The sequence below is a fragment of the Theropithecus gelada genome, chromosome 4, assembly GCF_003255815.1.
Source record: "Theropithecus gelada isolate Dixy chromosome 4, Tgel_1.0, whole genome shotgun sequence".
NCBI lineage: Eukaryota > Metazoa > Chordata > Mammalia > Primates > Cercopithecidae > Theropithecus > Theropithecus gelada.
Genome location: NC_037671.1, coordinates 109,091,476 through 109,112,942, shown reverse-complemented (window position 1 = coordinate 109,112,942; position 21,467 = coordinate 109,091,476). Strand labels below are relative to the sequence as shown.

General features: G+C 41.1%; 2 protein-coding genes across 4 annotated transcripts in view; both read left to right on the top strand.

The window, feature by feature from the left end:
• The window catches only part of ARID1B (AT-rich interaction domain 1B), a 444,496-nt gene that overhangs the window by 202,277 nt on the left and 220,752 nt on the right, over window positions 1-21,467 (top strand). The gene's annotated exons all lie outside the window — the stretch shown is intronic.
• On the top strand, window positions 288-1,090 carry LOC112622390 (40S ribosomal protein S15a-like). Its single transcript, XM_025381994.1, has 2 exons — window positions 288-421; window positions 812-1,090. The coding sequence occupies exons 1-2, from the start codon at window positions 288-290 to the stop codon at window positions 1,029-1,031; spliced, it is 354 nt and encodes a 117-aa protein (XP_025237779.1). The 3' UTR covers window positions 1,032-1,090.

Genomic DNA, 21,467 nt, shown 5'->3' with positions numbered 1-21,467 from the left:
TCTCAAGGGTGTGGAGGGTGTATCTTACAAAGTATATTCACAAGGGCGGGGGAATATCACAAAGTACATTATCCCAAGGGCGGGGAGGGTGTATTGTCACAAAATCAATTGATCAGTTAGGGTGGGGCAGGAACAAATCACAATGGTGGAATGTCATCAGTTAAGGCAGGAACTGACTATTTTCACTTCTTTTGTGGTTATTCAGTTGCTTCAGGCCATCTGGATGTATATGTGCAGGTCACAGGGGATATGACGCTTAGCTTGGGCTCAAAGGCCTGACAGTGCACATGGATGTCTTGGCTGATGCTCTCAAGAACATCAGCAATGCCAGAAAGAGATGCAAACGCCAGGTGCTTATTAAGCCGTGCTCCAAAGTCATTGCCTGGTTTCTCACTGTGATGATGAAGCAGGCTTATAAGGGGTGGAGTTGGCGGGACTTCCTGGGCCAGTTTGGGAACTTTTGCAAACTGTGACTCAGGGTTTTGAGTTCTTAACCGATCAAGTGAAGGATTCAAAATTAACCACTCCAAGGCAAGATTGAAAAAAGAACCACTGTCAGTGGACAAAAAGAAAGCAAGAGGAGGGAGTAACACAGGTCCTAGCCACCCAAGCCAGCAAGGGCAACCCTTCTGGGTCCGCCTCCACCACGTGGAAGCTTTCCTTTCACTTTGTTCAATAAACTGCGCTGCTGCTCACTCTCCTGGTCGGCAGACTCTTTTTGAGCTGTAACACTCACTGCGAAGGTCCGCAGCTTCATTTTTCCAAGTTAGCAAGACCACGAACCCACTGGCAGGAAGAATTCCTGACTCAGTTACATTGGCAAATTTGAAATCATTGATGATCACAGAGCTGGGAAAATTGTTGCGAACCTCACAGGCAGGCTACACAAGTGTGGAGTGATCAGCCTCAGATTTGATGTGCAACTCAAAGATCTAGAAAAATGGCAGAATAATCTGCTTCCATTCCGCCAGTTTGGTTTCATTGCACTGACAACCTCAGCTGGCATCATGGACCATGAAGAAGCAAGGTGAAAACACACAGGAGGGAAAATCCTGGGATTCTTTTTCTAGGGATGTAATACATATTTACAAAAAAAAAAAAAAAAAAAAAAAACAAAACAGAAAAGATTTTTCTCTATCCTTGGTTTTAAGAAATTTGATTACGATGGAACTGGTGTAGTTTTCTTTGTGTGTCTTTTGGTTGTGTTTTAATGACCTTTCATATCTGTAGATTTAGAGTTTTTATCAAATTTGGAAAAAATTTGTGTCATTTTTTTCTTCAGATATTTGTCCTATCTCCTTTTTTTTTTTAACAGCAGCTCTAATTAAATATATATGTTAGACCTCTGAAGTTTTTCTTTCTCTTTGTGTTTTATTTTTCCTTTGTGGGCTGTGTCTTCAATTTCAGGCTTATTAGTCTTTATTTAAAAATTACCATTAAATCTATCCAGTGAAAAAAGTGAAAATGTATTTTTTACATGCATCATTAAAGTTTATATCTTTAGAAGTTCAATTTGGGTTATTTGATTTAGTTTCCATATCTCTACCTTAAGACGCACACTATATGTTTTTGAACATATGGAGTATAGTTAATTTAATATTGTTGACTTTCAGCTCCATCATCTTTGTTGTTCTGTGTACATTTCGATCGATTGAGTTTTCTCTTCGTTTGGGGTTTTTTGTTTTTGTTTGCTTCGTTGCTTTCTGATAACTTTTATTGTGTGCCAGACATGGTGAATTTTACCTTGTTGATTACTGGGTGTCTTTATTCCTATAAATGTCCTTGAACTTTGGTCTGGGACAGGCATATTACTTGGAAACAGCTGATCATTTTGGGTGTTACTTTAAGCTTTGGGAGGTGGGGCAGGGTGAGCAGCGTCTGCACTGATTCTGCCCACTTTTCAGGCAGATTTCCTTCCAAGAGCTCTGCCTGGTTTTCCCTCTCTGGCTGGTGGGAGCAGGAACTCTTCTGTGTGAGCCCTGAGGATTCTTCTAATCCTTTTGGGTGCTGCTTTCCCCATCCTCACATGGTTTCTTCACACACACAGGCTGAACATCACTCTGCCAAGTATGGGAAGGAAGACTCTGCCAATACCAGGAGCGTTCTTGTTGGGTAACTTTCCCTGTCTCTTACTCTTCCCTGAAAACACCAACCTCTTACTGACCTCCGATTCCCAGCTCCATTTCCAGACTCCACCTGGTTTCTGCTCCTGGCACCTTCGCCTGCAAGTGTGTTCTAGGCAGTTTGCTGGGGCAGTTAGAGGGTTCACCTGGTTTGTTTCCTGTCTCTCAGGGACCAAGATCCTTGTTGATGGTCAGTGTTTTGAAAATGGTTGCACTACAGATCTTGTCCAGATTTCTATTTTTATTTTTTAAGGGAAAAGTAAATGCAATCCCTGTGACAGAAATGAATATTAGGAGAATAGAATCTAACAAAAGGGAAGAAGTATTTTGATTTCTTCATAGCTGTTATAGACAGAATATGTATATCTTCCTTGAGTTTTGTTGAATAAACATTGTGCTAGACATCATTTGTGTGTGGTTTTCAAGTAAAGAAATATGGAAGTCCCTTTATACAGTGTAGAATACATCTCATCACCATGAAAACCTTTGTTCTTGTGTGATATAAATTATTAGAGGCTGTTTTGTGTCGTTATGCAGAAGTTATTTTTAGTATGTTGTTTTGTTAGGTGGGTCTTTACTTAAAATCTCATTTGGTTTCATGGTAGAGTATCTTTGTTAGTATGATTCAAAAGAGAATATAATTTGGGGTTTTATTAGTGTAAAAAGAATTACCATAAACTTTACTTTCCAGTAGACTATATTTAAATGTGATATATTACTTTTTCTAGCCACATACTCTTTTAGCCTTCATTATAGCAGAATCAAAGTATGTAATTCCATTTGTTCCAAATTTTTCTCCATTTTCTATCCAGATGGCTGCTGACTCAAATGTATATGATAATACATTTACATTTTTTCAGCTAAGGCTGATAAATCCATTTTAATGCTATTGAATTGCTTAATGAATAAAAGATTTAAATGTATCGTCAGTGCTTATGTTTCTGTAAAGTGAAATATCCTGAAAGCACTAGTAGTGTTGATAAAGTTTCCAGGTTGTGATTTGAGAACTTTTCTGTTTTGTAGTTCTGTTATTACTGTTTCTATACTTACCAGGTGACAGAGTCATTTGGAAGTTCTCAGTTGACAAGGATCTCAACCTTGCAAGGACTATATATATTGTGTCATGTAATACAGTACAAATCCGAAGTAACTGCTGAGATGCCCAGGTGGAAACTTACTTTTCTAGGTCAGGTCCAGTGAATCTTGTTTTCCTTATACAGAATATGGTGTTAGGTGAACTGACTCAGCTTTAAACTCTTCATATCCTGCCATGGGGAGAAATTACCTGCCCCAGTGATGAGTTTGGGAGGACAGGACAATGCTGCTTATATTCCTTGCTGCTGTGGGGGTATTGGAAATTACTACTTGATCTACCTGAATTTGAGCTTGGCAGTAGTCCAGGGACATTAGTGATTTGCATGAAATAGAAACGTGAATTATTTGAATCAGCTGTTCCTTTTTTTTTTTTTTTTTTTTTTTTAAAACGGAGTCTTGCTCTGTTGCCAGGCTGGAGTGCAATGGCTCAATCTCAGCCCCTTGCAACCTCTGCCTCCCAGGTTCAAGTGACTCTCCTGCCTCAGCCTCCTGAGTAGCTGGTACTACAGGCGCGCGCCACCATGCCCAGCTAATTTTTGTATTTTTAGTAGAGACGGGGTTTCACCATGTTGGCCAGGTTGGTCTCTTATCTCTTGACCTCGTGATCTGCCCGCCTCGGCCTCCCAAAGTGCTGGGATTACAGGCGTGAGCTGCTGTGCCTGGCCTGTTGCTTCCTTTTTTAAAATTATTTTTATTTTTTGAGACAGGGTCTCACTCTTTTACCCAGGCTGGAGTGCAGTGGCGCAGTCATAGCTTGGCTATGGCTTGGCATCCCAAAGTGTTAAGATTACAAGCATGAGCCACCACACCCAGCCTGGTCTTTCCCTTTAAACACTGATTGCAATGTGGCCTTTCCTTTTTTGCCACCTAAGTTAAAAGACTTTAAGGAAAGTATATGTAAAAATTTAGTATTTGCCATTAAACATTCATTAACATTTTTTGTAATGCTTAGATCCATAGTCAGTGTCATTGTAATTTGCTAAGTATATGTGGAAAAGAATCATTGAAGGTCGGGCACAATGGCTCACGCCTGTAATCCCAGCAATTTGGTAGGCCGAGGCGGGTAGATCACCTGCAGTCAGGAGTTCGAGACCACCCTGGCCCACATGGCGAAACCCCATTTCTACTAAAATTACAAAAATTAGCCAGGTGCCTGTAATCCCAGCTACTCAGGAGGCTGAGGCAAGAGAATTGCCTGAACCTGGGAGGTGGAGGTAGCAGGGAGCCGAGATCATGCCATGTTCTCCAGCCTGGGCGACAAGAGCCAAACTACGTCTCAAAAAAAAAAAAAAGAATCATTGAGCTCCTTTCTGTGTGCCAGTCAATGTGCTAGTCACTGGGGATACAGCGATGAAATCACACAGTGCTTTTCCCGTAGGAGGAGTCCAGTTTAGTGGCAGGGGCACTCGTAGACAGTGCCGTGTAGTATCCCCTGCACTGTTGTGGCTGAGGATCTGCAGAAGCCTAAGCAGGGATCCCTGGAGTGGAGGGATGGCCTTTGAGACGGTGCAGGGACCCCTGCAGCAGCCTGGAACCCCACACTCTGGGGAAAGGCCGGCAGCTTTCAGTGTACCCAGGAGCTTAGATTTCAGCCTGAGGCAGTGAAGAGCCCTTGACATACAGAAGAACACACAGATATTGGTTTATATTTTTAGGGAAAATCTCTTTTATTATTTTAGGGAGGGTCACAGAAATTAAATCATTTCACTCATTAGAAGAAACATTTCATGATAAATCTAGTTAGTGTTTATTTTGTTGCTTACATTTTAGCATAAACATCTGTGTAATCATGGCAGTTAAGTGAAGCCACTGTTTTTGTTGGTTTAACTCATGACTTAGCAAAAACTGGAAAGGTATTTAATTTCTTGAGACTTGTAGCCACTGTCCTCCCTTGTGTACTCCTGAGGGGGAGCAGCGCTGCTGTGACTGTTAGAAAGCACTGACTTGGTCTCTTCGTCTAAGATTGCTGCAGGTCCATATGACCTGTGGGCAGGATGGATGATTGATGTCTTTCTTTTGAGGGGTGATGGTAAAGTGGAGCGTAGGGGATTATTAACCTCCAAGGTAGCTGCATCAGGCAATGGAGAGTCTCTGCTGTTCTTCACATCAAGTATATAGAATTAAGCATTCAGAAACAAAAAGGAGTTAAGGCATGTATCTCCCTTTCTCCTAGGATAAACTATAACCCAGGTCATCGAAGTTTTCAAAAATACACAAAATTTAGGAATGTATGATGAATTTATAGATGATGAAAATCAAATGAAATTGTCTTGTTACGTGTATATTTCTTTAGAAATATACATATACATGCAATCGTTGCTATATGTTATCTTTTAAATTCTTCAATTTGGCATCATTTACTGGCTTCCTATTAGATGAGGATTGTAGCTTGCTGTACACTGTGTTTTTCACACTCTTCAGTGTTCTACCCATCTAATCCCATCAGGTTTTGGTTAAGACTACATTACTGTTTATGTTATTATGTCTTCTTAACTCTTGTTCACTAAGCTACATATTGCATTATACTATACTTATACCGTAATACTATAATAACTTTTAGTTTTGCTTGGAGTTCATTACCTCATTTTTTTTCACATGCTTTTCTTTGAACATCTGACTGGGCCTTCCTGTGCCCTCCAACAACTGGGCAGTACTGTCTTCATGCAGTCATACCTGCCAGAGAAGTTTTTCATCTCCAGTATTTTTTCTGAAGAGACATCCCTTCTGAATTTCCATAGTCTTCACCACAGTTTGGAGTGGTTGTTAACGCAGGAGACAGATGCGTACAGCCATCTCCTGGGACGTCCCTTCCTTTTTTTGGTAGCTCTTCCGTTTGCCTCACGTGTGGATCTCCTGTTTCCTCAATCACTTACCATTTTGGCTGTACACATCTTTCAGTAGCTTCTTGAGAAAATGTGAATGGGAGATAAATTATTTAGACCTTGTATTTTTCAAAACACATTTACTATATACCCTTATATTTAAATTGAATGACTACATATAGCAATCCTGCATGGAAATAATTTTCTCTACGAATTAAAAAATAAAATCATCTGACTTCTCGGATTACTGCTTTCAGATGTTTCCTGTTGCTGTGGAGAAATTAGATGCCATTGTGACGTTGCCCTTTCTTTCTATGTGATCCTGGAAGCTGTTGGGGTTTTCACCTGTGATGCCCTGAAATAGTGCTGTGTGGCTTTATGGGTCTTTTTTTATACTTCATTGTGCTGGGCACTAGGTTTGTACTGTTCTTCATTTGGGGGCAATTATCTTATATAGTTATTTGGTAATTTATTTCTCTCCCATAATCTACTTTCTTATTCTGGTGCTCCTGGGTGTTGGATATACTGGATTGATTGATCTTTTCTTTCCCCCACTAATTTTTCTGTTCTGTTATTGTTTTCTGCCTGGGAGATAACCTTGACTGTATCTGCCGATCTGACTGTTAAATCATCTTGTTTTTCTCTTTATATTTTTTAATTCAAAGTGTTTTTCTTTATACATAGTTCCTTTTTTAATAGCATTCTGTATTTCCTGTATGCAATCACTTTTCCTCTCTGTTATTTTTTTTTTTTAACAATGTTTCTTCTATTCCTTGCGTTATGTGTTTCTTCTGAATTACCCTTTTTACTTTTTACAATCTGTTTTAGGCGGAGGCTTCCTCAAAAGTGTGAGAATCTTTGTTCATGTTTAAGAGTGAGGTGCATTAAAAGGCTGATTGGTAGTGGTGCGTGCCTGTAATCCCAGCTACTTGGGAGGCTGAGGTAGGAGAATCACTTGAGCCTGGGAGGCGGAGGTTGCAGTGAGCCGAGATCGCACAACTGCAGTCCAGTCTGGGCAACAGAGTGAGACCCTGTCTCAAAAAAAAAAAAAAGAAGAAAAAGGCCGGGCACGGTGGCTCACGCCTGTAATCCCAGCATAGGCTGAGATGGGTGGATCACGAGGTCAGGAGTTCAAGACCAGCCTGACCAAGATGGTGACACCCCATCTCTACTAAAAATACAAAATTTAGCTGGGCATGGTGGCAGGCGCCTGTAATCCCAGCTACTCGAGAGACTGAGGCAGGAGAATCGCTTGAAGCCAGGTGGCAGAGGTTGCAGTGAGCTGAGATCGCACCACTGCACTCTAGCCTGGGCGCCAGAGCGAGACTCAGTCTCAAAAAACAAACAAACAACAAAAATAGGCTGATTGGAAGCCTGTGTGAGTTGGGCATGTAGACAGGTGGCATTTCTTTGGGGTTATCATGTGATCAGCTAGCTTTTTCATTGGGAACTTCCTCGTGTTGATATGTGAAATGTTTGCTCAGGAGTAGTTTATTTTCTCCAAAGAAGACACCGGTCGTGTTCTGCTTGGAGGACATGGTGGGTGATGTCTAAGCCTGGCTGCTGACATTACGGGGCTGCGCTATGGGGCTTAGGATCGCGGTGTTCAGTATTCGCTCTTACATACTGTGTGGCCATTTCACAAACCGCCTCATCTCTGTGAGCCCTACTCGTTTCTGGTGTCGTGTCTGCAATGGAAGAAGGATGATGGTGGACTGATGCTCTGGTTTTACAGACTCTCGATTTAAATCTGGTTTTGGTCTGGTGGGCTCCAGTTCTTGAGCTGTTCAGGTTATACCAGCTGTGTTGATTTGCTCCTTCTTGTTACCTGATTTCCTGAGCCCCTCAGCCAATTAGGATTGACCTTCCTTTTCTCATTCCTCTGTTTGCTTTCCATCTGCATATATTGTTAGCACCATTGTTTCCGTTTACAAATCACTTCAAAACTTCATTGTATTAAAATAATCATTGCATTACCTCTCCCCTTTTCTTGGGGTCAGGAAGTTGGAAGGGTAGGGTTCTGGCTGGGCTTCTTGCACCTGGTTGGGGACAGGCGGTGGCTGGAGCTTGGAGGGGATAGGTTGAGCATCTCCAGGAAGTACCAGGACAAACCTCAGAGATGGGAAACAGCACAGCAAGGCATGCTCCCAGAGCAGTCCCCTGCAGCTCCAGAATGAGGGAGCCATGGCAGGGGCGTTAGTTTAGTATCATTGGAACTAATTCTCTTTCCAGCTTCCCCTTGGACCTCTTCACATTTCTACCCCTTTGTCTTATCAGAATGGAATTTTCAGATCCTTCCTTCTGCCCCACAGTGCTCTTTGCCATGCTCTTTTAAGGTACCAGAGTACTGGGGGGAAAAAGGGCGTTCTGGATAAGTGAAAACGTCCTAGGACCTGCTTGGTATTTACTGACTTATTAGGAAGTTGATACTGAAATGTGAAGGGTTCGTGACAGTGACTTGGTGTTACTGGAAAGCAAAAGTCAAGTGAGGAACATAGGAATCCACAGGTGCTGCGTGTGGGGTAGTGGGTGGGGTGCAGTTGTGGATGAAACTTCAATGTGAAACTTGAAATCAGAACATTTAGGTCAGGCTAAATGGGGTTTATTTCTTTTCTTTCCTTCCGTTTCCTTTTCCTTTTTTAGAGAGGGTCTCTCTCTATTGCCCAGGCTGGAATGCAGTGGTGCAGTGATGGCACACTGTAGCCTCGACCTCCCCGAGCTCAGGTGATCCTCCCACCTCAGCCTCCTGAGTAGTTGGGACTATAGGCATGCACCACCACATCTGGCTAATGTTTCTGTATTTTTTGTTGAGATGGGGTTTTGCCGTGTTGTCCAAGCTGGTCTTGAACTCCTGGACTCAAGCAATCCACTCAAGTTAGCTTCCCAAAGTATTGGAATTACAGGTGTGAGCCACTGCACCTGACCAGTACTTTATTTTCATACAGAGACTGTTTGAGAGTAAGACTTCATTTCCAAATAAAAGTAAGTTATTATTAAATATTGCTTTATATATTTTTAAAGTTCTTACGGAAAGAAAGCTTCCATATACTCTAGACCATTTTGAGATTCTTTCAGGCTGTGACTCTTAGGGTCAGCTACGTTTTTATTGACAGCAATCCTGGAAGAAAAGCAAAGAGAAGTGAGAATATAATGTTGTGATTCTGTTAAAATCACTCAAAAAGCTTGAAACTGATAATACTTTTTGGCATGTTTCTTTCTAAAATCAATGTGATAATATCCCCTGCATTGATAAACATAGTTAGCAAGCATTTTTGTACTTAGAGTTTGTGTATAAAATGTAAAGGAAGGTTTTTTAATTCAGAGAAAGTGTTCATGTTTGAAAGACAATATATGGATCTGGAAGAAGTAAAAGTAAATCTTTAAACTCTAATTGCAAGGCTGTCTGCTCATATTTAATTGACACACGTTTAAACATTGGTTGTAATGGATTGTTTGCCATTTAACTGACATTAACAACCTCAGTTAACTCATGTTTTTATATTACATTGGCTGTTTATTTTTTTTTAATTTCCCTTTAGTGTTCAGCTTCCCATACATTAAAAGTTTTGCTTTTTATAAACAGCTACTGTGTCTTGAATCTCTTTTTATGTATTTATGTATTTATTTTTTTATTTTTTGAGACAGAGTCTCGCTGTGTCGCCCAGGCTGGAGTGCAGTGGCGCAATCTCAGCTCACTGCAAGCTCCACCTCCGGGGTTCACGCCATTCTCCTGCCTCAGCCTCCAGAGTAGCTGGGACTACAGGCGCCCGCCACCACGCCCGGCTAATTTTTTTGTATTTTTAGTAGAGATGGGGTTTCACCGTGTTAGCCACGATGGTCTCGATCTCCTGACCTCGTGATCCACCTGCCTCGGCCTCCCAAAGTGCTGGGATTACAGGCGTGAGCCACCGTGCCCAGCCGAATCTCTTTTTATTATTAAAACTTTCATACATGTATTGGGTTTTATTGCATATACTTTTTGTAGCCTGAAAGTGTGAACCATATGATAATGAAACTTAAACATATGCACACTGCTACAGAACACAGTTCTGTAAGGGAACTCGTACCTAAATATCAACATCCTGTCCAAATCACTCTCAGAGATGGGACTGTGCCCTGCCTGGCTCATCTTGGATCAGGACAATGCCTGCTTCTGGGTTTATTGGATGGGAATTAAAAGCAAAGCTGAAGCAGAACCTTTACTGCTTCATTTCGAGATGTGATGTCCTGTTGCACTGAGTAATTTTCAGTAAAAGTATTCCTGTCTCCTGTGATTTTTCTGCTAGGTTTTGTTAATTTCTGGTAAAATTCCTTTACTTGGAAGACTTCTGTCTTTGATCTGTGAGGATTCACAGGGGAAGGGAAAGGGATCTAGGGAGGATCACTAGCCCTTCCTTTTGGAGTTACCTAATTTTCATTTTTATCACTTACCTGTCCTCAGGTGTCAAGGCCTCAGGACTGGTTTTGTTAGTCACTCTGACCTTCCTCTGAGCCCCTCAACTTGTTAAGTAGGTAACACCTGTGTGGGAAGGTATTGGATTTTTAATTATTAGAGGGACACATCCTCTTTCTTGAACAGGCTTGTGGCTAATTGTTATTAAATACAAAATTTCATTTCAGTTCTAATTTCTATTTAATAAAAAGCTTTTTAAGTCTCCAAAGTTTGATTGTCTAATTATTTTTAAGCTTATTCAAAGCATAAACCCCCCCTGCACAGTAAAATCGCCAGCATAAGAGACAGCAGGGGCTGGTCGTTAGGCCCTTGTATTTGGATCTGGCTCTGCCACTTGGGCATCTTGTTTCATTTCTTGTGCTTCTGTTTCCTTACCTACAAAATGGGACAATAGAACCTATATCTTAGGTTAAGATTAGCATGTGATGGGCTTAGAGCATTGCCTGGCTCATAGTAATTACTCAGCAAATGCTTGCTGTTACTGTTGCTATGACTATTATTATTATTAAAGAGCTTTAGATACTTCTACACAGACTATAGTGTAGTTATCTGGACCTGTTTTTTTTTGAAGGCCATTGCTACCATTTTTAAAGGAAACTCAGCCGTCAGCATAATGGTAGTAAAGTGGTAGCAAAATGGTAGTAAAAGTGATGAAACAGGATTAAAACACAAACTGGCAGTTCATTATATGTACTTTGTTTTAATAAAACAACATAGGCCGGGTGTGGTGGCTCACGCTGTAATCCCAACACTTTGGGAGGCTGAGGTTGGTGAATCGCGTAAGCCCAGGAGTTTGAGACCAGCCTGGGCAACATAACAAGACCCTCATCTCTAAAAAAATATAAAAAATTAGCCGGGTGTGGTGGTGCGCCTGTTGTCCCAGCTGCTCAGGAGGCTGAGGTGGGAGGATGGCTCTAGCCCAGGATGTTCCAGGGTGCAGTGAGCTGTGATACTGCTGCTGACTGCAGCCTCGGTGAGAGAGAGAGAGAGAGAGAGAGGGGGAGAGAGAGAGAGACCCTATCTCAAAAAAATAAAAAAAAAAAAAAAAAAAAAAAAGGCAAAATATAAAATGGGGCACCTGTTTTTCTTTCATTCTAGAGAGATAATTACAGCTAATATTTCTGTTTCCTTTTTCTAGTCAGTTTTCTAGATAGCGGGGCTAGTTTTGTGCCTGTGTTTTCTGCTTTTTTCATTTGACATCACTTGAATTTCCTTAGCCTGTGGAGTCTTTTGTTTTGTTTGCAGACTTAATCTATTCTGATACTTGATAGTTATAGTAATACATAAGCTTTAGTCATTGACAGGCCCCATTAGCCCTGGTTTATGTTATTTACCCTTCAGAGTATCTTGCTCGAATCTAGAATTGTGTCCTGTTGAGACGTTATTCCTTTGAGTTGAATAGTACCTTTCTGTACTTTCTGTAATATGTTTTCAAATATACATATGAAATACAATGCAGGTAATTAATCTATAGCAGATAATAAGTGTGTGCATGCTGGTGATGTTGGGGATAATGGAATATTGCGGAAATGGTCAATATCTTAGTCTTGCATTCTAGATGCTTACTGTTTGTATATATAGGCAAAACACTCTAAAAAAAATCTGATCTATTGGAATTCAGATTTGCCACAACTAGTTTTAGGGTGAAGGTAGAGGGATTCTTGCTCAAGGATTTAGCTGGAGACATGCTTAGTAGTTGCAAATTGGGAGCTTGAAGGGAGTTTAAGGGGATAAGATAAAAAACAGACCAGTAATATGCTAAATAATGTAAACTGTTGGGCCAGTGACTTAATTTACATATGCCCAATTTGTGTGATGTTTCAAAGGAACACTTCTGTTTTAATAAATGAGGTGACTCACATTTCATACTATCTTCATTCATGCATGCGTGGTGCCTGCAGCCTGTCACTGTTGGGTGCTGTGCTTATCTCAGGATTCGCTGCAAACCACGGTAAGGGGGAGGGGAGGTAGGGCTGGTGCACCCATGGAGTCCTTCTCTGGATGTCTCCTGGCCACTCCTTCTGTAGTTTAAATGGGGGCAGCACATCCTCTTGTCTCTACTGGGAAGTGAATAGTCTTACTAGCAAGTAGTTAAGGGCTGCCAGAGGAGCTCTCTTACCTGCCAGCTCTGGACAGCTCATTTCCTGTTTGTCTGAATGCATGTGCAAGCTTAGGAACTTGCCCACTGCAGCATCCAACACAGCTGGTTTGCCTGTGTTTCAGGAGAATGGGGAAGTGCGCTTCAATCACTTTCAACACACTTCAGCATGTTGAACCATCTGATAGGGAGGGACATTGGTGCGTTTTACTGCTTTTTTCCTGTGCACCTGGAGCTTTTATTATCTTAACTGACCAATTCCTTACTATAGTGCGGATTAGAGAATGACAGCCAGTATTCATGACAGTCGCATATGTGCGTTCCTACAATCAGAGAAATGTGCCATAAAAATAATTTCTCATTTTTTGCCTCTGTGTATTCTGCTCCTGTAGCTTGGACCCATGGCCACATTAAGGCCATGTTGTCACAGGGATCTACTCTACTCTATTGACTTTTATTGTGTTCCGTCATCCTGCTGTCATGACACAGAGACCTGAGAGTGTTGTGATCTGCTACTCCCATTCTTTGAGCTCCCTTTTGGATTTAACTTCTTGGCCATGGTTATCATACTTTATTTGTATTACTCTTGATTATTTCACTCCCTGGTTGCTTTGCAAAACTACTCTAAGTCAGGTCAGCCACGCTATGTCTCTACTCCCATATCTTCCATGAAACACTGCTGGGGCAAAATTTCACAACTTTGGCTGTTGGCATTTTTGTTGCAAAGGATTGTCTTATGTCCTGGTGGTCAAGGTGAAGTAGGATTTTATCTTTTTGCGGTTTTGAAGATTCCAAGCAAAAGAGAAGATGATGCATTTAAGGAGTCACAAGATAATACATGTTAATCTTCAAAAAGTTTTGGGAAGTCGTCATATCTGTACTATACAAAGCCAGTATATAAATTGAAATACTAAAGTTTTACTCAAAATTAGATAGTCATTAAGTAAGGACACTGAGGTGACACATATTTGGCCTTTAATCCCAGTTGGGCCACCCGATAGTTGTGTGACTGTGGCCAAATTACTTAACATCTCTAAGCCTCACTTTCCCCACCTGTAAAATAGAGATGACAATCCACCCCACAGGTTAGTCTGAGAAGTTAGTAAGACTCCCCTTGACTTCAGTATTGAAATTAACAATGTTTGCTGATTTCTTATTAAGTGCACATCAAATAAATGCCTTGTCAAGAGTTGTGAGGTGGAAATAGTTGAGGTGGTAGTGGGAGTGGTAGTAGCAGTGGTAGATATACGTTGCCTCCTGGGTGATGGGAATCTTCTGTATTGCTGCCCTGTGGGAGAACGACAGGAAATAGTGATCTAATATTTAATCAGAGGCATCTAAGCTTATGGTGGATACCTTGGTATAATTCTTGCCAATTAATTTGATTTTCAACCTTTGCAGTGAATAATCTAAAATTTCTTATACAGAAAATATTTAATTCAGTGTATACTTAGGAGCATGTGTTCTCTTACTGTGCTTACTATTTGGGGAGCAAATTATGAATAGGAGGTGGTGTTTGTCCTTAGAGAACTTGAGATCCAGTGAGTTGCAGAGTCAATGGACTGGTTAGAGAACAGATTTCCTTAACTTTTTTTTTTTTTTTTTTTAAAGAAGGTCTCACTCTGTGGCCCAAGCTGGAGTGCAGTGGCAGCATCATAGCTCACTGCAGCCTGGAACTCCTGGCCCAAGTGATTCTCCCACCTCAGCCTCCTGAGTAGCTATGGCTGCAGGCACGCACCATCATGCTGGGCTAATTTTTAAAAACATTTTGTAGGCTGGGCGCTGTGGCTCACACCTGTAATCCCAGCACTTTGGGAGGCCAAGGCGGGCTGATCACAAGGTCAGGAGATCGAGACCCTCCTGGCCAACATGGTGAAACCCCGTCTCTACTAAAAATACAAAAATTAACTGGGCGTGGTGCCATGTGCCTGTAATCCCAGCCACTCAGGAGGCTAAGGCAGGAGAATCACTTGACTGAGGGAGTCGGTGGTTGCAGTGAGCCGAGATCGCACCATTGCACTCCAGCCTGGAGACAGAGCAAGACTCCATCTCAAAATGAACAAACAAACAGGACATATTTTGTAGAGACAGGGTCTCATTATATTTTCCAAGCTGGTCTCGAACTCCTGACCTCAAGCCATCCTGCTTCCTCAGCCTCCTAAAGTGCTAAGATTACAGGTGTGAGCTGCTATGTCAGGCCTTTTCCTGACATAGGAACCTTTTAACCCTTCGTTTTATTTTATATTTTTGCTCTATTGCATTTACTAACTGAAATTATGTATCATAAATGGCTTTTCATGGCTAATCATATTTCACAGCCAAGATGATTAATAATTGTAACTATAATAGTAACAACAACTAACATTGAGGGTTTACTTATGAGCTAGGCACTTTTGCAAACATTTTACATGTATTAACTCATTTAATTTTCACAACATTCCTATGAGGGCTGTTACTAGTCTTGTTAATTCTACTTCCTCATGAGGCTCTGAGGAGCAGTAACTTGACTTGCCCACTGTTGCACAGTTGGTGCACATGGCAGAGACAGTTTCAACCCTGGCAGTCTGGGCCTGCAGAACTTCCCATGCTAACCTGTCTCTCGTGATGCATTTCTTTTTTTCCTTTTTTTCCTTTTTTTTTTTTTTTTTTGAGATGGAGTTTCGCTCTGTCACCCAAGCCTGGAGTACAATGGTGCGATCTCGGCTCACTGCAACCTCCGCCTCCTGGGTTCAAGCGATTCTCCTGCCTCAGCCTCCCGAGTAGCTGGGACTACAGGCGCCCACCACCACGTCTGGCTAATTTTTTTGTATTTTTAGTAGAGATGGGGTTTCACCATGTTGGCCAGGCTGGTCTTGAACTCCTGACCTCAGGTGATCCGCCCACCTCAGCCTCTCAAAGTGCTGGGATTACAGGCATGAGCCACTGCACCCAGCACATTTCTATATTAAGCTAGGATTGTCTTTGTTATTGTACCAAATCAGAATTAGAGAAATGTTGAGGGGAAAAGTTAGTACTTATATCTTTCTTACACCCTTTTTGAACTTCAGTAAATTAAAGGGTATTTTCCTGAATACATTATCAAGGTACTGATTTTTAATTTATTTTAATTAGGAATAATTGGAACCCAATATGTTTTCGTACACATAGTAATAAATTATTCTAAACATCCTGAGTTTTTTCCCAAACATTTCAGTATTTCAAAAGTTCTATTGAAATGAGGTGCGACCCGGCGCAGTGACTCATACCTGTAATCCCAGCACTTTGGGAGGCCGAGGCGGGCGGATCATGAGGTCAGGAGATCCAGACCATCCTGGCTAACACGGTGAAACCCCGTCTCTACTAAAAACACAAAAAATTAGCCCGGTGTGGTGGCGGGCGCCTGTAGTCCCAGCTACTCTGGAGGCTGAGGCAGGAGAATGGCGTGAACCCGGGAGGCGGAGCTTGCAGTGAGCCCAGATCGCGCCACTGCACTCCAGCCTGGGCGACAGAGCAAGACTCTGTCTCAAAAAAAAAAATGAGGTGCATTATCTATAAACTGAATCTTGAAAATTAGCCAAAGATATTTAACAAATTTGTAATCCTAATTTAATGACAAAGAAAACAATATTTTTGAAAAGTCAATAAAGTTTACAAAGATCTCCTGTCATGAACAGTGACCTTAGACATAGGCATTATTTTACAGTTTACTTTTCTTTCCAACAGAAATATTTTATGGAGAGTGTGTAATGTGTATGCTATGTATGTCATGTATAATAACTGTACCAGGTAGTATGTCAATTCAGATTGCACTGAGCTAACATTTTAGCTTTTGGGCTTCTGTATTCCTGCTGTGAAATATTAACTAGTTGTAGATACAGACATGAGCGTGCTTATGTGTATGTTGTAGTCCTTCATTTGGGAAAGCTATTGGGTATCTTTGCAGTTCGGTTGCCCCCTTCTAAGTTTCTAAGGTTCATGGGGAAAAAATGACATGTAACTGTTACATGTTAATACCTCATCATCTCCGAAGTAAAATATAAAAAGCCAATTACTTTTGAGTTACTGTCACAGCCTCTGAATTTAGAAGATGGTTAATCTGTTTTCAGTGGTTCCACAGCTTTGTTCTAAGATGTGTGTTTTCAGTGTTGGTGAGCATCTTCCTGAGTTTTCTGTTTGTTTTCCTTATCAGAAAAGGCACCCCGGGAATAGAGGGGACAGACGGCTAGCACCAGGGCCGTAGCTTATGGAGCGGGAGGTATTCAGAAGGGCCTCCCATCTGTGGGGCCTGGGCACTGATAAAGCTTGCAGCAGCTGTCTGGCTTCTCTGGAGCAGCCGTGGCCTGTTTCTTCTCCGAGGCCACTGGGCCTTGGAAGACTGCCCCGGCTGTGAGCAGTCCCAGTAGGTTGCAGGCACTGTGCGGTGGGCAACATAAAGGTCAGCACCAGGCACAGTGTTGGAGGGAGCCGTCTGCTGCAGACAGGACTGCCTAGCACCTCTGTGTCACTCTGCAGTTAGCCAAGTTTATGTTTTGGATTTAAAAAAAGAAATCAACTGTGGTTTTAAAAAATAGTATTCAGTGAATTGAAAGACCTTGTAAGTCGTTCTAAAATTCAGATGCCCTGTGTAGGGAGCTGAATTTTTATCAGTGAGCCATTTTAGGCCATAATTTTATATGTATATGCTTTTTTTTTCTCTCTCTCTCTTTATTTTGAGATGGAGTTTCGCTCTGTCACCCAGACTGGAGTGCCATGGCGCAATCTCAGCTCACTGCAATCTCTGCCTCCCGGTTCAAGCAATTCTCCTAGCTGGAATTACAGGCACCTGCCATCATGCCTGGCTAATTTTTGTATTTTGAGTAGAGATGGGGTTTCACCATGTTGGCCAGGTTGGTCTCGAACTACTGACCTCAGGTGATCTGCCAGCCTCAGGCTCCCAAAGTGCTGGGTGGCATGAGCCACCATGCCTGGCACATTTTTAACATATCTAATGAGATCTACATTCTTATTGTGACAAAGGATGGGGAAATTTATTTTTAGCCTCAAGTTTTTAGCAAAAGTATTCTGCTAGCTCAGTATGGTGATTCTGACCACAAGCAGTTATTTCCTATTTTGCAAGATGTGTGTGTAACTTTATATATTAGTTTACAGATAGACGTGGTGCTTGGATAACAAAATATATTAGACCTTTAAGGCTATGATATTATACTGTTTTAGATTCTCCGAAATACTGATTTTTCAGACTGGCCATTTAAGTTGTATACGTAAGGATAGTGCCAAACAACAATCCCCAATTTCAAAAATTTTTGAATGTAGTAGGAATAATATTTATTACATTGACAAGCATGGGTTAGAACCATTGCTCTTTAGTAAAAGCCAGAAACAAAACAGTCTTGTTTCTTTTTGAAGTAGCCTATTGACTTGTTTCTGTTAACTTTTAAATTTCTGTTGATAAATGTGGATAATATGTCCAAAAATTTATAAAAATCAAATAGAAATTTTAAGTTTATCTCTTTGTAAAATATATAGGCTATCAAACATTTTGCTGAATAGGTAATACAAATATCGAGTGGTACTTATTCAAATTATAAAATAAATATTTGTTGAGTGTGTCAGGCTCACAGGGGCCATTGCACCATCACAGAAAGCATTATGTAGGAACATGAAGTTTGTCAGGTGTGTAGAAATTGAGATGCAGTTTTAAACTTTTGGTGATTTTTTTTGGTTCATGATTTCTGTGCTTGCTTTTTCCGTAAGTACAATTTAAGAATACTTGATGCAGTGAGGGTAGAAATAGTGACTGATTTAAAAAGTTTTTTGCCCTTAATGAAGGGTTAGAATGGGTCACCTGTTTACAGTCCCTGTCGATCCTTGAACTCTGTTCACCGTGTATGTGGGTCTGCATTCTCTTTCAATAACAAGCCAGTGTCAGTCAGATCTGACTGTATACGTAGGTGGTAGGCAGTCTGAATGCAGAATGCGCTAATGGGTTTTAAAGCTTCCAGCATACTCTCTCAGCAGTTTAAATTCCAGAGAATGCCCTTTGATTGTTTCCGGATCTCCATGGAAGAATTTACAAGGCTTCATTATTGATTTACTTCCTCCAAAAGGAGGAAATGATACTTAAACAAATATACAAGGAAAAAAATACCTTCATAAAATGCTTTTCCGAAGTAAAAACCAGTCCTCATTCTTGGATAATCAGAGGCAGCTTTTTTTTAAAAAAAAAAAAAAAAAAAAAAAACTCTTTTGAAAACATGCGTAAGTCTGTAGGGTGAGCGCACGCCCATTATGGGCAACCTGATCTGGGCCACCCCCTGTGCTCTGTCTCCGATTCTCAACTGTTCCCTCCAGTGTCAGTGACGTTTAGTAACCTGTCCAAGCCCAGACAGAAGACTGAGTCCAGCCCAGGGCTGCCTAGGATTGTCCTCTACCAGTGGACAGAGTGGTGGTCTCTGTGCCCCGGTGTTTCCTCACAGGAGCGCCTGGAGAGGTCCTCTTACCCTGAGCACGGTGTCCCTACCTCTCCCAGCCATGCATCAGTGCCTGCCAGCACATGACGGTTGGGTTATTCTTACTGCCCTGCCCTGTCAGCCGGGTTTGGGTGGACTGAGGGCAGAAGAGTCAGGGCCACTTGCCGAGACTTAGGTCTGAGCAGACTGACTTTGCAGGGGCCCCTCCTGCACTCCTGGAATGTGACGATCATGAGCAGAGGAGGACCTGCACCTTCCTAGGTGCCTCTGTCTCTGAAGAGGGCCCTACTGGTTCCAGAGGGCTTAGGACTCCAGGTGTACCTGAACACAGTAGGAAGCCTGAGGTGACATATGAATGAGCCCCTGAAAAATGAATTTCATTTTCCTTTCTTCTTCACTTTCTCACTGAAAAGAACTCTGTTTACCTGAAGGGTACAAAAGGAGCCAAAGAGAAGGTAGCAATTTTAAATAGCTGACCTGAACCTTATTTTTACAAAGGACCTATACAGCGTCCTGACTTAGGAACCTGCTGATTAGAATTCTTTATGGACAGAGATGGTCCTGAATAAGTAGCAGAGTTTTGGTAACTTGTGAGCAGGCTGCATTCCAAGGATTAAGTGTTTGTTGCTGCAAACCATGTGGTCATACATTGTACTGTAAGTATCTGTTTTGCTCCAAGCCCAGGACACTGTACTAGGAACTGAACAATCTGGGACTAGATCCTCAAGCTTGCTACTTACTAACCTTTTTGAGCTTCAGACTTCACTGATACAGACAAGTGCAAGTGAGAAGATGTGCTCAGTGCTTTGCTCAGTGACAGAGTGCCCAAAGATTCAATTATTGTCAGTACTATACCAGCTGCTATTAAGCTATCACCAGATGAGATGGAGAATCTGCAGCCTTGTAACATGTTTCATGTCACTGATGTGGAAGTAGAATTACCAGATAAAATACAGGACAGAGTTAAATTTGAATTTCAGATAAACAAGGAATAATTTCGTAGCTTAAATGTGTCCTTTATATTACGTGGAACATATTACATAGAATATATTACTCAATCTGGCAGCCCTATAGAAAAGGAATTCACTTTAGTGATGAGAAGAGGCCTCTCTCTCTCTGATATAAGCTGCTGAAAAACCTCAGGACCCTACACAAAATTGGAACGCTTACATTTTAGCTTCCCTAAATCTTTAAACTCTTCAATAGTAGGGGCTGAATCCTTTAACTCTGTAGCAAATTCAAGCACTGCGTGAATAATAGAAATATCTTCTATCCTCCAAAATCTTAATTTTTCTTAATTTTTTTCAAAAGCTTGGGTGGTGAGGAGTAATCTAAGCCACAGACTGGATGCTGCTTTTAGGCTGTCTCTGCAGGTGGTCGCAAAGGCTGTAAGGAATGGCTTCAGAGCTGAGCTCTAACTCAAGTAAGGATTTCTTTTCCTGCAGCAGCGGCATGTCTTGATGAGACTCTAGGGCAACCAGATGGGACTGAGTATTCTGAAATGTCCCCAGTCCCTCTGAAAGGGAATCTTGTGAAGCCAACCTCAACAACCTACCACCTTCATGGTGTGTCCGGTTAGAGACAGAATGGTAACATTGAAAGAAGTTGTACTGAACCAGAAGGTGAGTCATGGCTCTGTCTCTGGGCCTCCATTTGTTTCTCTACAAAATGGGATAATATATGCCCTCAATGCATTGTTATGGAAACCAAAAATAAACAATAGTCAAATCAAAATATGTAAAAGTATTTTGTAGATTGTGGAGTACTTTAGAGATAGAGGGTATTAAGCCTACTAATACTACTATTATGCTGCATTTTGGGTTTTTTGGAAGTTTTATCAAGTTTTATAAAAAAAGAATGTGAATTTTAACCCATATTAATACCTTATATTAAATTAGATTTGTACTGTATAACAGTTAATAAATTTTGGGAATTGGAATTGCAATTTTACAATTGCATTAATGTCCAAATTAAAACCAGCACCTTCACTGATTGAATGTTTTGTTTTTTAAATCACACATTTGCCTGAATTGTTCATGTTAGTAGATAGCCATGGTAATCTTTTAATCTATGACTTAAAAGTTTCTGAGAAAATATGATGATATTTGATGTTGAGAAGGGAAAAAAGAAATGTGTGTTATTCATAGAGAGTATGCAGTCGGGTGAAGTTGTCTTAGTGAACCTGATTTTTAGCATTACTTAAGACATAAATTCTCAATATTCTCAATCTCCAAGGAATTATTTTCAAACATATTATTTTCACAAGCACATGTGAATTGATGTGGTCTATGGGAAGCACCAAAATAGGTATAAAATTGATGGTCTTAAAATTTGTGATTTACCATGCATATTACATTAGTTATTTGTATAAACATGATGTTTTTTCTCTGACAAAATTTAGGGGTTGGGTACTTGATGCATCTAAAG